Source organism: Prinia subflava, chromosome 15, assembly GCF_021018805.1.
Source record: "Prinia subflava isolate CZ2003 ecotype Zambia chromosome 15, Cam_Psub_1.2, whole genome shotgun sequence".
Lineage (NCBI taxonomy): Eukaryota > Metazoa > Chordata > Aves > Passeriformes > Cisticolidae > Prinia > Prinia subflava.
The window spans coordinates 6458586-6472053 of NC_086261.1; the positions used below are offsets into that span (position 1 = coordinate 6458586).

A 13468-nucleotide genomic window follows, 5' to 3' on the forward strand; every position below is an offset into this window, starting at 1 on the left:
CAGCAGACAAAATCTGTACAGATGCCAAAAGCCTCAGAACAGATTTGTGAGGTTGGCTGAAAGGACCATGAAGATTAGGGACATATTTTCCCTTTTGTCAGGGAAATCAACAGCAAAAGGCCCCAACAGAAGAAGGAAACTTTCCCACTGACCACAAATAGGGGCTTAAATGGAATTTTCAAGCCTTTAAAAATAAATCGTCATTTTGTATTTAATTAAGCAGGGTTTCATGAATGTGGTAGTATGCTGAGGTCATGGGCAAAAAGAAGCTTTTCCAGTAATTAGTGCAGGGTCCATGCTGTTCTGGCAAAAACAGCCATGACGTCAGTCTGAGGCTGGAACAAGAAACTGTGCCACACAGTGAACTTGAAACACAAACCTTATTATTGAAGGGGCATGTCTGACAACTACAAGTTCTGGTTGTGTTGGACACATAGTATATTTTTCCTTTTAAAATTCCAAAAAGGTGTTTGATTTGCTTTGGTGTTTGGTCTTTTTTTTTTCCCTCGAGTTTCTGAGTCAATGAAATTGCTGCCATGCCAGGGCCTCCTTTCTCCTGTTTCTCCTGCCCTAAATAAATAATAAAATTACCAAACTTTCAACCCTCTGGTTTTGTAAACATGGAAAGTGGCCATTTCCATGTTTTTATTTAGCAGAAGCAACTTAGTTTTTAGTTTTTTCCTGTGCATTTTTCCCAAATGCAAGGGGCAGGTGCAGCAGTGAGCACTCACAGGGCATGCCCGGGCAGGTCGTACTCTGGTAGCCATGTAGACCTTTGTTTTAGGAGAAATTTCAATGTTTTCAGTGCAAGCCAAGTGTTGTGACAGCATTTGGAGTATGTAGTTCTGCAGCACTCAGATTCTAGTTTCTATGAGTTACTGGAGTCCTGCAGAGCTGCGAAAGAAGTTTGTCCAATTAACCTGGCTTTTGGTACGTTAGCAAAATCTTTTACTTAAATTACTTAAAACTCTTGGGATTGCTTGTTGCTGAATATAAATAGCCTGTGTGGCTTATAGTTCTTGACTTATACTGGGACAGAGAAGAGTTATACTTCTTTTCCTTTTAAAATCTGTAAGAAATATTTGCCTCTGACGACACATATGAATTCCAAAGATGGTGTTATTTTAGAGTTGTGACCCTCAATAACTTGGTCTTATTTATTTAATGCAAAGAGTGTGTGTGTCAAAGGAATTGCACAGGTGTGTTTCCTCAGCCCACGCCATTTTTCCTTTTTCTTTTTTTTTTTTACCATTTGTCTGAATTTTGTTTTGCAGGCCATGACTGCTGTGAGACAGTGAAGGTGGCACTCTGTGCCTCCAGAGAAGGTCACCCCATTCTGGTTGTGGCAGAAGAGAGTTTCCAGTTTGTCCAGGATGAAGCCTACGACGCTGCCCAGTTTCTGGCCACCTGTGCTGGCAACCAGCAGGCGCTGAATTTCACACGGTTCTTGGACAGGTCAAGGCCACCTGCTGCAGACGTGGACTTTTTAGATGAGAAGGTGGCCTTGGCATTTCGACACCTGAAGCTGCCGGCAGAATGGAACGTGCTGGGAGCAGACCAGTCCCTGACCGGTGAGGATTTGTGGGGTAGAGTGAGATTGGCAGGTTGGGAGAGAGGTAAAAAGAGAGAGAAAGGGTTTTCTGCCTTGGGAACCTGCCATGTACCTTCCAAAGGGTGTGGTGGTCCCTGTGCTTGGAGATGAGATGTGATGTCCATCCACATCCCATATCTTGCCTTTCAGCCTCCTTAAAATACACAAGGTATAAAATATATAATATAAAATATGTAATATAAAATACATAATCGTAACTTGTGATTTTTCCAGGTCTTCTCTTATGAAATAGCACGAGCTGGCAGTCAGTATTTTCACATACACCCTGAAAGGGTTTTTTTATGTGTGTAACAATGGCATGTGTATCAGATAGTGCTATATGCTAAAAGAGCCCTGTGTGCAGAATATCTGATGCTCCTGGAAATGTCCTTGTGCCAGAAATTCGGCGCTTGTAGTAAATGTTGGTTTTATAGCACAGGTGCAAAACGACTGTAACATTAAAAATACATGTGATTTTTCTTGGAGAACTTGGGGCTGTGGCCCTGAGGGTTTATATCACTTCCCTGGTTGCACACAGAATGTGTTAACACTGCAGTTCCCCAAAATAAGCCTGAACAATTTTGCAAATAAAAGAAGGGAAGGGTGGGAAAACTTGACCCTTAACCACAGCAGTGAGGGCTACTGAGAGCTTATAAATAAACCCCAAGGCTGGCCCGAAGTCTCTGGTGGCTGCTGAAGTAGAAGTGCTGAGGTGTTCAGGGTGCTGTGGTGTGTCTGTGTCCTTGGAGTTCTGCTTATTTTGTCACAAGGGGGTGAAAGGAAACACACGTGGCACCAGGAGACCAGTTCCAGTATGTGCAAATCCTTGCTGTAAATTTTTAGGGTATTTTGGCAAATAGTTTCACTTCAGGAATGTGACTGTGAAGCATCTGTTATCTTTCATAAGATGCAGTGGCACAAACACTTGAATAGGGCTGGGATGTGGCTCACTTGCTGCAGCAGGCTCAGTTCTGCTCACTGCAACAGGGTATTCCATAGGAGATTTTCCTGCTTTATTTTACTCCAGCTTGCTTGACTGGTTTTGTAAAACTCAATACAAGGACAGGCAATTCCCATGTTAGCAGACATTAAAATATTTGATCATATTTAATGGCTCCTTGATAGAAATTCAGCAGCTGTCATATGTTTATAAAGAGATAAACACTTGGTATTCTTTTCTTTGAGTGGAAGTCACTGATGTTTCTTTCTCTATTTGAAAAGTGTTGTGATAATGCAGACATTTCTGGTGTAAGTGATATAAATATAGTCACAGTGATCTTAATGAAAACTCTGAATTGTTGCTGATTTTGCAGGAAGGCTGAGATCTGTTTTCTCTTTTTGACTTTGATTATTCTTTGGAAAATCAGTACTTAGTGAAACCAGGCCGTAAGATTTACATTGGTTTGCTCAGCATATGCTTGTGTGCCTGGAAATTGTGGTTATATGCAGGGCTCTGTATGTTAGTGGACTTGTGGAGCATCTGTGGCATCCACAGTGAGAAGGGAGAGCTCTGTAGTGCCAAATTCTGTAACTCTTGAGTGTTTTGGCATCCTGTGGTGAGGTGTGTGTAGATAGAAGTGAATAAATATAACATCACTAAATGCAAATTTAATTCAATAATCTTTCTATAAAATATGTTCCTTTTTGTTAGAGACAGAGTTATCTGATAGTTTTTTTGCAGTGAGATATTTACACATAGGGAATTTGGGGAATTTTATTTGATTGTGACAGGAAGGATTTGCATGCATAAGCATCATTTTGGTCACAAAACTGTTTTGCTAAGAGTGAGATGGAAGAGATGTCCCTGGTTTATGATAGAACAACAGATTAGGGAAACCTCTGTGCTAAAATACAGCACCCTTATACTGGTGCTTGTGTGTTAATTTGTGTGTGGGAGAGAGGAAAGCACTGCAAAGATTGCACTGTAGGAGTGTTTGAACAATTAGGCACATTCTGGCCAGTGCCTGCAGTGGGACAGCCTGTCCTGCACTGCTTCACTACCTATGAACAGCCATTGCAATTCATGCTTCACATTTCCCTAAATGTCAGCACCAGATAGCTTCAAATAACCTTCTCCAAGGAGAACATACTATAGAAATGAGAACAAAAGAAAATGTCAGATCTCTTCTTGAAAGATGCTTAGCGCTGCCTCTGAGCTGGCACGTCTCTATGGGCTCTTGTGGGCTGGGAACAAAACGCTGCTGTTCAGCAAAACCCTCTGAAGGCAGGAGCGAGCTGGGAGCCTCCGCCAGCTCCTGGAGGGCCACAGCCCCACGGGGAACTGCTGCTCAGAGGAGGCTGCTGTTGTCAAACACGTTTAAAGGTCGATTTTTCAAAGGCCTGAAGTAGGAGTCTAACTTTTGCAAAAGTTGGGAAGCAATGGCTTTCTGCAGGCAGGAGCTGGGTACAAGGTCTACTACTGAGCACAACTCCAGGCTGAGTTTTGAGGAGGGGGTGGCTTTGTATGAGGGCTTCTCCTTGCTTTTGCCTGCACCCAGGCCTGGCCAGGTTTGAGCAGAGGGCAGGGAGTTCACTGCTGTCACCCCAGAGGGCAGAGAGGCTGCTGAAAGTTTCCCCCACCTCAGTCTCCTGAGGCTGTTGAACTCATCTGCTGTGTCACTAAACAGACACGGCCACAGAACTGGGGATGATGGAGTGCCTGAGATACCTGTCATCAGAGGTCCCTGGGCTCCATTCCCTTGCTGGGACAGGCAGAGGGTACTCAGCCATTTGGTGGGATGAACTGGGAAGCAGAAGAGAGCCCGAGACAGTGTGGCTGGGGAAGAGCATGGTCCCTGAGATACAGCTGTGCTCTTCACCAGGCAAACACTGTCCCTCCATAGCAGGCAGTTCCTGGGCCTGGCTCTTAGTTATCTATCTGTATGAACTCCAGTGGCATCCACAATTTCAGAAAATCCATAATTAAGGATTAGTCTTATTACTGTGGTATTCCAAACACAGCGTTTCTTTCAGGTGCCATATAATCATGTCTGTCTTAATAATTACAAGTGCACTGTAACTTTCTAAAGAACATGGTTGTTACTGCTGTCAAAAGTGGGGCTATTTACTGTTCTCAGTGGCATTTAAAGGCAGCTATTTAAATGGAACAGATTGTTACACTTCATGTCTAGAAATCGAAATTTAATATGTATCCTGAGGATGTATGCAATGTAAATACAGGACTGTGATGTTCTGTTTTAAATTACTGAAGAGAAAATAAGCTAACTAGAAAACCACAACTGAATACTTTGAGGTATGAGTAATGATTATGGCTTGTTTATGTTGCAATGGGGTAAAAAAAAAGAGAAAAAAATAAGGAGGATCTGAGGCTCAGGTATAACAAGCTTAGAGAACTTAATTGTATCACTAGTAAACAGATCACTTTCAAAATAATTTTGAAGTAATATTCTAGCAACACCTTTGAGGAAACAGTCTTTCCATTTTGCCTATTAAAAGTGAGTGGTGAAACCCAGAGCTATGGTTAATTTTTGGTTGTGTGAGCTTTCTGAGGCGGTGCTTCAGGAGCTGGTTAATGTTGACAGAGGGTTGCTGTGATCACCATGATACAGAGCAATTCCCCTGGGAGTGCAAGGGCTGCTGTGAGATAGTGAGCCAGGTTTTCAAGCAGATAGCCAGGAGACCATCAGATCAGATAGAACACTTAGGTGATTGCAGTTACTGATGTGTTGGATAGGTACAGCTTCCCAGAAGTGCTCTGGGTTAAGCATGGTTCTTCGATAAGTACTGTTTGGGAAATTAAACTCCATGACCTCACCAGGTGGGGGGTGGGTATAGAGGGAAGCTCTCTGCCCTGATTTGAAATACTCTAAATGTGTTAGGATTGTGGGTTTAATATCTTCATGTACAAAACCAGTAGGATTTCAATGTACAGGGCAACATGAGTGTCACTGGGAATAGAGATAATGAATTGGGGTTTTTTTTGCACAAAGGGAGAAAGTCTGAAGAGTGAAAGTCACCTAAAAAACCATCTTATTTTAAACAAAAAATACTAAAAAACCTTTTGAAAACTTTCAGAATATGGTTATTAGTATCTAGTCTTTTTTACCATGGGAGGATGCTAAAGTTATGCTAACGATGATGTATTTCAGACATGGAGCTTTAATCTGTTCATCTGCTGCACTCTTTTTATAGTTTCTCTTGGAACCCTTTTACTGCAATAGTTACAGGTGTTCTTTTGGTTGGGTTTCATATCCTTTCCAGTCTGCTGCTCAGCTTCTGTGCTCTCTGATAAAGAATGGTATGGTATAAATCAGCATGAGCTGTTCAGTGCCAACAGCACAAAGTGCTCTGTTCAGCAGCAGTCCTTGATAAGATGTAAAGAGTCTTGTCCATACCTAAATTTAGTGCCCTCTGCAGTGGAAAATGGGAAGCAGAAAGCAATTCTTGTTCAGACAGCATCAGAAATGTGCTGCTCAAGACTGAGATGCACCGTTCAGTCTGTGGCCAAGAAATTGTTGGACTGAGAATGTTCCTGTTCCCTTTGATATTAGCGGGAATGGGGACATGGAGATCTTTTGGTGTGCTTTGAAAAATTTCTTGTTTATCAGATTAAGAAAGGAATTATCCACACATCTTTTTATTAAGTGAGCTCATAACTCCAAACACGACATCTTTGCCTTGACCTTTCTGCAGTGCAGTTGTTTGCTGGAGCCTTCCTCTAGGACCTCACTGTGAGGTGGCAGCTTGGTTCTAGGGTTTTCTACCTTTGTTTTTCAAGGATTGATCTGAGCAGTGAGAACGTTTCCAGCAGAGAGCAAGATTTTGAGGCCAGATGTGACAGTAGATTTCCAAATTTTGCTTAGTGTACATGAGTTTGGGTGAGAACCAAGTAAAGGTTACGAGCACAAGAAGACGAAGCCATGCTACCCCATTCCATGCCTGGCTCATGAGATGTTTCAGGGCATGGAGGATAAATTGAGCATGAGGTGTAGGTTACTCTATCTGGAAAGTTATTTTCAAAAAGGAACAGTAATTTGGTTTTTTTTGTTGTTATTTAATCAGGTTTAAATTGAAATTTTTTACTTAGTGTTCTTGGGCGTGTCATACCCAAAGGGGTTTTTTTTTCCTTCAATGCTTATTTGTTTTGTGCTAATAGCACCTTAAACCTTTACTATTAGCAAAATATATACGACAGTCTATGGAAATTTGGTCCTCAGTTGCCCAGATAAACTGTTCATGAATCACAGCAGAAAAAATTACACAAATATAATATACCCAAAGACTTGTGTTTTGCCAGCTGGACTAGAGTACCCTGCCATTATGGGGCAATAATCATATGTTTCACCTCTTGCCTATTACTAGGAAACGAGAAAGGAACAAAACAATCTTGGCCTTTTCAGTATCGTGTGTCTTGTATTTCCACAGTTTCCTAATTACCAGAAGCTTCTTGTTGACATTCAAATGACAGGCATTTTAAGACAAGGAGCTCTTGCTTGGTATGTGGTAGGAGAAGGAGCTCTGGCTTTTGCATGTTAAAGCTTTTGGTATTCTTTCACACGTGGGACATTTTGCACCACTACAAGAACATAAAATCATTGATTGGATTTCTACATTTTGTGTGACAAGGTTCATCCCTTCAAAGGTAGGAAGTCTGAAGGGATCTGTGTGCCTTCCTCCCCTCTCCACCCAGGAAAATGTCCATACCTGCTGCAGACCAGCTCTTGTCTAGTTTTGAGCAACACCATACACCAACAGATGTATTTTCATTATGTATTAGTAGTTAATCCAGCCCACAGATGGCACATGCCTTTTTAACTGTCACCATGCAAGTTTTGCACACTCCAGAACCTTCCAAAGCCACTGCCTGGGGCCCCTGCAGTTGTTGGATGTACAGTACTTTGTCTCTTCACTGCCATCATCTGTGCCCATCTGTTAGGGTGGCCTTGTGCCAGGTTCTGTGTCAGGCAGAGCCTTCCAAAAGTGGATAGTGAGCCTGTGTGTTTAATATACTCTGGTGGCAACGTGCCACCTCCTCTTGTACAGATCCTGTGCATGTTGTCACCACCCAAAGGCATCAGGGCAGGGCCACATTCACTTCAGATGAGTTTGCAGACACCTCCATCCAAACTCTGGAACTACTCTGTCCACTGGTTCAGTGATGAAGAAGATCGTTTCAATAGAACAGGAAAGATGTTCTCAGAAGGAAGGTGCAGTCATATCAGCAGATTGAGACAACTGGGGAGGCATTGGGACAACTGGGAGGGGCCATTTCATCTTTGGACATGAGACGGAGGCTCAGGGACAAGAGGAATATCTGTCTGCATCTTGCAGAACTTGCAGTTGGTAGTGTGTGTTTGGTGGTGAACCATGAGCAGGTGAGCAGAAGATGCTTTTCCCTTTTGGTAATGCTGTCAGCATTTTGGTCCAGGGATCTGTGCTTATGCTTTGCAGGTCTACGCTGCTCAGCTCTGGGGCAAGACTTTCTGTTGTAGTTTAGAAGATGATTTTGCCTTTCAACAAAGCAGCCATAACAGGAGATCCCATGTGAGAACCAAATGTGGTCAGACAAGTGCAACACATTCTTTATTTGGCTTGCAGTTGTTTGCTCTAACAGAAGTGATTTTGTGCCTCCTGCATCTCTGTATTACACCACAATAATTATGTTGGCTCTGCCAGTCAGTGTACAGGTAGTGTGGGAGCTTTGTACATGTACAAGTTGAGTAAAGCACTGGGCATTTGCTTTCATTCTAGAAAAGTCCTATCTGTATCTGTATCCACATTTTGCAACCTCCTCAGTACCCTTTCTTTTGTGTCTATGTGCTGTGTTATTTTTCACTTTTCTTTAAATCCAGGGCTGCAACCATTGATTAATCTCCATGTTGTGCTATTTCTAAATCATTACACTCTGTAACATTTAATACCCAATTTCTTCTCATTCCTTAGCCAAAGGCTGAGAATTTGTCTCTGGGAGAGCTCAGCCATTCCCTTTTCTCTGATCAGCTGGAACCTCAATTCAGACACACTCGTGTATTCAGGGCAGCCTGGTTTTGCTTTACGGTAATCAAGAGGAGGTTAGGGGGAAGACTTGGTTTGTAGCCCAGAGACCTAATTTGGAGTCATTCAGAAGAGAAATGGTGCCAGAAAGGCTTTGGTTCTTGCATACAGATTAGTTCTTCAGAATTTGATCCAAAAAGTTGTGAAAAACTGTGTGTGAGGCAGGGGAGAACTGCCCATTTTTGCTTTGTTTTGTTTTTCACCGAAGGTCTTAATGACATCCCTGAAGTAAGTTAAATAAGCAAGAACAGCAGCAGCACTTTGAAGAAATGATTTCTCTTGGGGCACACTTCTTAAAGAAAAAAAATACAAAATTAAATCCTAAAGCCATTATGTGTGTGCATTTTAAAATCTGTTGTATAGGTTTGGCCGGCACCCTAATTAATAACCTAATAAATAATTTCTGTGATAGTAAAGGATTTATACCAAGTGTGCTCATTGGTATAGTTTGCTGAGACCCAGTTGGTGCTTTTTTGTGGTTGTTGGTGTCAGTCAATACTAAAATCCTTTGTTAATTAAAAAAAAAAATTATTTCTTGCAGTTTTTTTAACCCAAATGCTTTTGCCTTTCATACAGAAATAACAAGCTTTGATCTGCAAATGCTGGATTTCAGCAGTGCATCTGGAGCTCATTTCTGGTTAAAGTTTTTCAGAGCATCATTCTAGGGCTGCAGCTTTTGGAGTAGGGGGTATTTTTCTGAAATGAAAGCTCAGGCTCAAGAGTGACTTTTACCAAATTAGGAGGTCATGGTTTTTAAATACAAAAAAGCAGCAGTGGAGATTGGTAGTTTATAAATGCTGCTACTCAGAATGACATAGCTACCGTATTAAGCTGAGAAAAGCTGGTCTGAGACATAATCAAACCAGAAAAGAAAACGCTTGCTTCTTTTTTTTTCCTTTTTTTTTGTCTATATGAGTTTTTAAACAGTTCTCTTTTATAACTGCTTTGGATATGTGCATTGGATATAATTGGTTTGGTTTTTTTTCTTCTTGCCTTGGGATAAATCAGCATTCCCATTAGATAACAAAATTTGTCCATCCCTAAAACCTGGTTCTGGTTGTGTGAGGAGAAGGTTTGGACATCCACGCTTCTGTTTGGGTGTGCTGTAGCTTGGTGGTGTTCAGGAAATGGTGGGGTTTTCACATTGCCATTGTGGTCAATCTCAGCATGAGAGGTCCTGAGCACTTCCAGTCCCACCGAAGCATTTTCCTCACTTTAGGACTGGTGTCTCCTGGATATTGGCAGCCAGGCTGCTTTTCCAGGTGCTGCAGGTTCCCTTGGCCTGTCAGCTCCTTCCAGCTGCCGTGTGGTGGGGCTGGGATGTGGGGATACAACATCCCCCCTAACCCACAAGCCTACAAATTCCCATTTCTTTTCTTTCTTTTCCTCCCCTGCCAGAGAACGTCCCTCGGGAGACGCTGCTGCACTTTGCGGTGCGGCTGGGGCTGCTGCGGCTGACGTGGTTTCTGCTCCAGCAGCCGGGTGGAAGAGGAGCCCTCAGCATCCACAACAACGAGGGGGCCACGCCTGTCAGCTTGGCCTTGGAGAGGGGCTACCAGAAGCTGCACCAACTTTTGACAGAGTAAGGATGATTTGATGGTTCCTCTGCTGGTTTTTCATTCTCCACCACACTTGGCTTTGCTGTACATTATCACTGAGTGGTGTTTGTGTGCTACACTACATCCTTAAAGGCAATTTTGGTCTAACTTTGCTTTTACCATTCTTGCTAACAGCAATGAGGGCAATCCTGAAGGCTTAGGAGAAATGCAATAATATTTTTTGAGGGAGTTTCTTGTTGCTCAGCATTCTATTTCCAGTTGTCTTTTAAAGTCCCAAGTGAGTCACTGTAATACTGACTAATTAAGACAAATTTTACGCAAACACAAATGAAAAAGCTTTTCTTCAAGCAAGCACAACTGCCCAAAAGAGGGGATCTAACATTCGTTGTGGTGGTGGACTGTTGTGTTCTTACTTTTTAGAGAGGGAGTTTTTTAGTTGAATGAAATAGTGATCATTGAAATAAGGCAGTATCTTGTAGAGAATAGGCATTTTACCATTGTAGGTTTAAAAAAAAAAAAGGAAGGTAAGAAGTAATGCAAATATTTAAAGGAGAACAGAATATTTAACAGAAACAGGTCTCTTGTAAATGGTCTTGAGAAACAGCCAGGTCTTACAACACATAGCAAGTAACTAGTGGCATGAGCATTTATTGCACTGCTTTACAAGGAATCCTTTGGAAGATGGCAAGTTAGCTCTGAGCAGCAAATGTTTGGAGATCCAGCTTTAATAGCTGAGAGTAATAAAGACAAAGAGCTTAAAAAAATCTCAAGGGGGCTGTTTGTATAGGAGGAAAGATTTAGTCTGCGTGTGTGTTATTCTGATGCCTGGTTCTCTTAAGCTTTGTTATAAACTTTGTGTTTCTGAATTGACTTCTCAGATAGTTTGGGTTTATGTTGAGTGACCCAGTGTCGTGTTTAGGAGCCTGCTGTGTTGTACACATTATCATGCAACATTCCCTGTTATGAACTGTAAATTATTCTGCTTTCTGTAGTTGTTGGGTGCAGTGTTGAGGGGGCAGAAAATATGATCTGTATTGCTGAAGTGATTGCATTTAAGTTTTACCCTTAAATTCAGGCAGCCACATGGAAAATGAGTGAAGGAGAAAGTGCAGGGTGGGATGGGACCTATACCCAAAAACCTTCTCCTGCCACCTTTGCTGGCATTAATAGAGAGGATGACAGTGTTACGTTTTTCTCCATCAAGGTCAACAGTTATACTGTGAAAACACAACTATCTCACAGGCTGTATTGTAAAAATGAGATGTGCAAATTCATCATGTAACTGCAGCAAGGTTCTCCAAGGTGAGACTAAGCACATTAACAGGCTTTACATACTGTCAGGAAGCTTAAGCTGGCCAAAACTTGATTATAGACCTCACAGCAAATACTGCAGCCCAAAAGCGAGTAGAGCTGATAATTTAAATAAAAATGGGAAGTAAATAAAACTGTTACAACAGCTATTCATGTATGTGGTGAAGTACTTCACAACTGGCTCCAGTTTTGGAATGGCAGTTCTCACTCAGTGGAATGAAAAGAGGACTGGGATTCCAGGACATTGTCCTGTGCCATTGGCTTTGAGGAACACTGCTGGCCCAATCCATGGAATCTCTCCGATGACCTTTGCAGTTTGTCTTTGAAAATAAGACACAAGCAACTGCAGAAATGTTACCATCAGCGTCCCAATTCCTGTTCTTCATGGTACATCCTTAAACTTTGTGATTTGTGTTCCTCTTGGACTGCTGGGTGGAAATACAATGTGTAAACATCTGACAGCCATGCCACAGGTCCTGTGGCTCTGAAAACTCTTCTATTCTCATGAAGGCCTACAAATAGAAATCCATGGATGCTGGAAATCCTTTCTCAATGGGTGGGATGGTGGTGGAGCATCGTGATATGACCTTGGGACTGACTGGAGCAGTGACATGGGGGTGGCCACAGCCCTTCCCCATAGGAGAGAGATGGTGACAAAATGGGCACATCCTGATTCCTCAGCAGTGATTTTTTTATTATTCTGAGCATTTTCTGCAATAAGATGGGATCAAGACTTGAAAATCCATATTGGGAAGAGAAATACTGCGCTTCAAAACAGAGAAAATTCCGTGAAGAGAGCAAGTGTCATTTATGTGCTGTCAAAACACAAAGGACACTGTACAAGCTCCTTTCTGCACTCTGCCTGTGCTCATGCTGTATAATCCATGCACAGATTTTGGCACACTGCTCATCCCACTCAGCAAAACACAGAGCAGCAACGCATGTTAGTGAGGGCCCCTACAAAGGAGTCATTATTTTTACAAGTAATTAAACTGCACCACGCCAAATAAATGAATGCAGCGTGTTTTGTGATGCATTATCCTTGGGGGGAATTCATTGTTCTCTTGCTTGCTAATTTGGAGGACCCTGCGTTTTACAATGATTCTCCCAGCCAGCATTGAGAAGGGGTGAAATTTTGCCATAATTAGGATACAATCATTAAAGAGCAGACATAAAACCTTCTCAGTTGATGTAGTTTTGCCTTGGTTTGTCTGTAAAAGCAGCTTGATTCAGCTGCAGTGTAAATATTTTTCTCAAAAACTAATTTCACTGGTGACATTTTGAATTTCTGTTTATCTGATGAACTTTCCCTTCTCAGCTTTTGCAGTACTAAATGGAAAAAAATAAAAGATGCTTCCTATGTAAGTTTTCCATCACTGGAAGTATTCTGTTCTGTGGTGTGCACTGGCTTTTCATCCTCAGACAGGAAAGGTGCATGGGCTAATTCTTTTGAGATACAAACAAGGAGCTGTCACGGAGCCTGTGTAGGTCACCAGGGATCGAGAGTCAATAGCAGCATTCATTAATAAATATTCATATAAGGAAATAAATATTCATTATCAATAAACAATCATCAGCTGTATAACATTCCTGAAGGGACTTGTTCTATCGCCAAGATGAAAACTGTTCAGCAAACAGTGTCCTGCAGTGCAAATGGAATAGGATAGCACAGAAGGGCAGTAGCTTTATAGGGGGAAAATACATATAAAGATTTATATATAAAGATTTATATATGAAGATTTATGTATAAAGATAACTTTGGAAATGGTGCAGTTTGCAAAGCCTGCTTTGAGTTTCAGCTGTTCCCAGAGTGCAGGGTCTGTGGCTGAGGCTGTTTCTCCCGTGTTGGAGCTGGGTGATGCTGCCTGCAGGGTGTTGGCTCTGCACAGGCACTGAGCAGGCTGCTGGAGCTCCGTGAGTTCCCCTGCACAGCTGCAGAGTGCAGTTGGTGTTTCCCAGTGCAGTCAGGGCAGTAACACAATCCCCTGCCAGC

General features: G+C 42.1%; 1 protein-coding gene across 7 annotated transcripts in view; it reads left to right on the plus strand.

Moving 5' to 3' along the window:
• Nucleotides 1-13468, plus strand: part of AKAP13 (A-kinase anchoring protein 13) — a 205516-nt gene that overhangs the window by 83299 nt on the left and 108749 nt on the right. For all 7 annotated transcript variants that reach the window (XM_063412789.1, XM_063412790.1, XM_063412788.1 and 4 more), the window contains 2 exons: nucleotides 1275-1571; nucleotides 10004-10187. In XM_063412789.1, the coding sequence (XP_063268859.1) occupies nucleotides 1275-1571; nucleotides 10004-10187 (481 nt within the window). The remainder of the gene's footprint in view (nucleotides 1-1274; nucleotides 1572-10003; nucleotides 10188-13468) is intronic.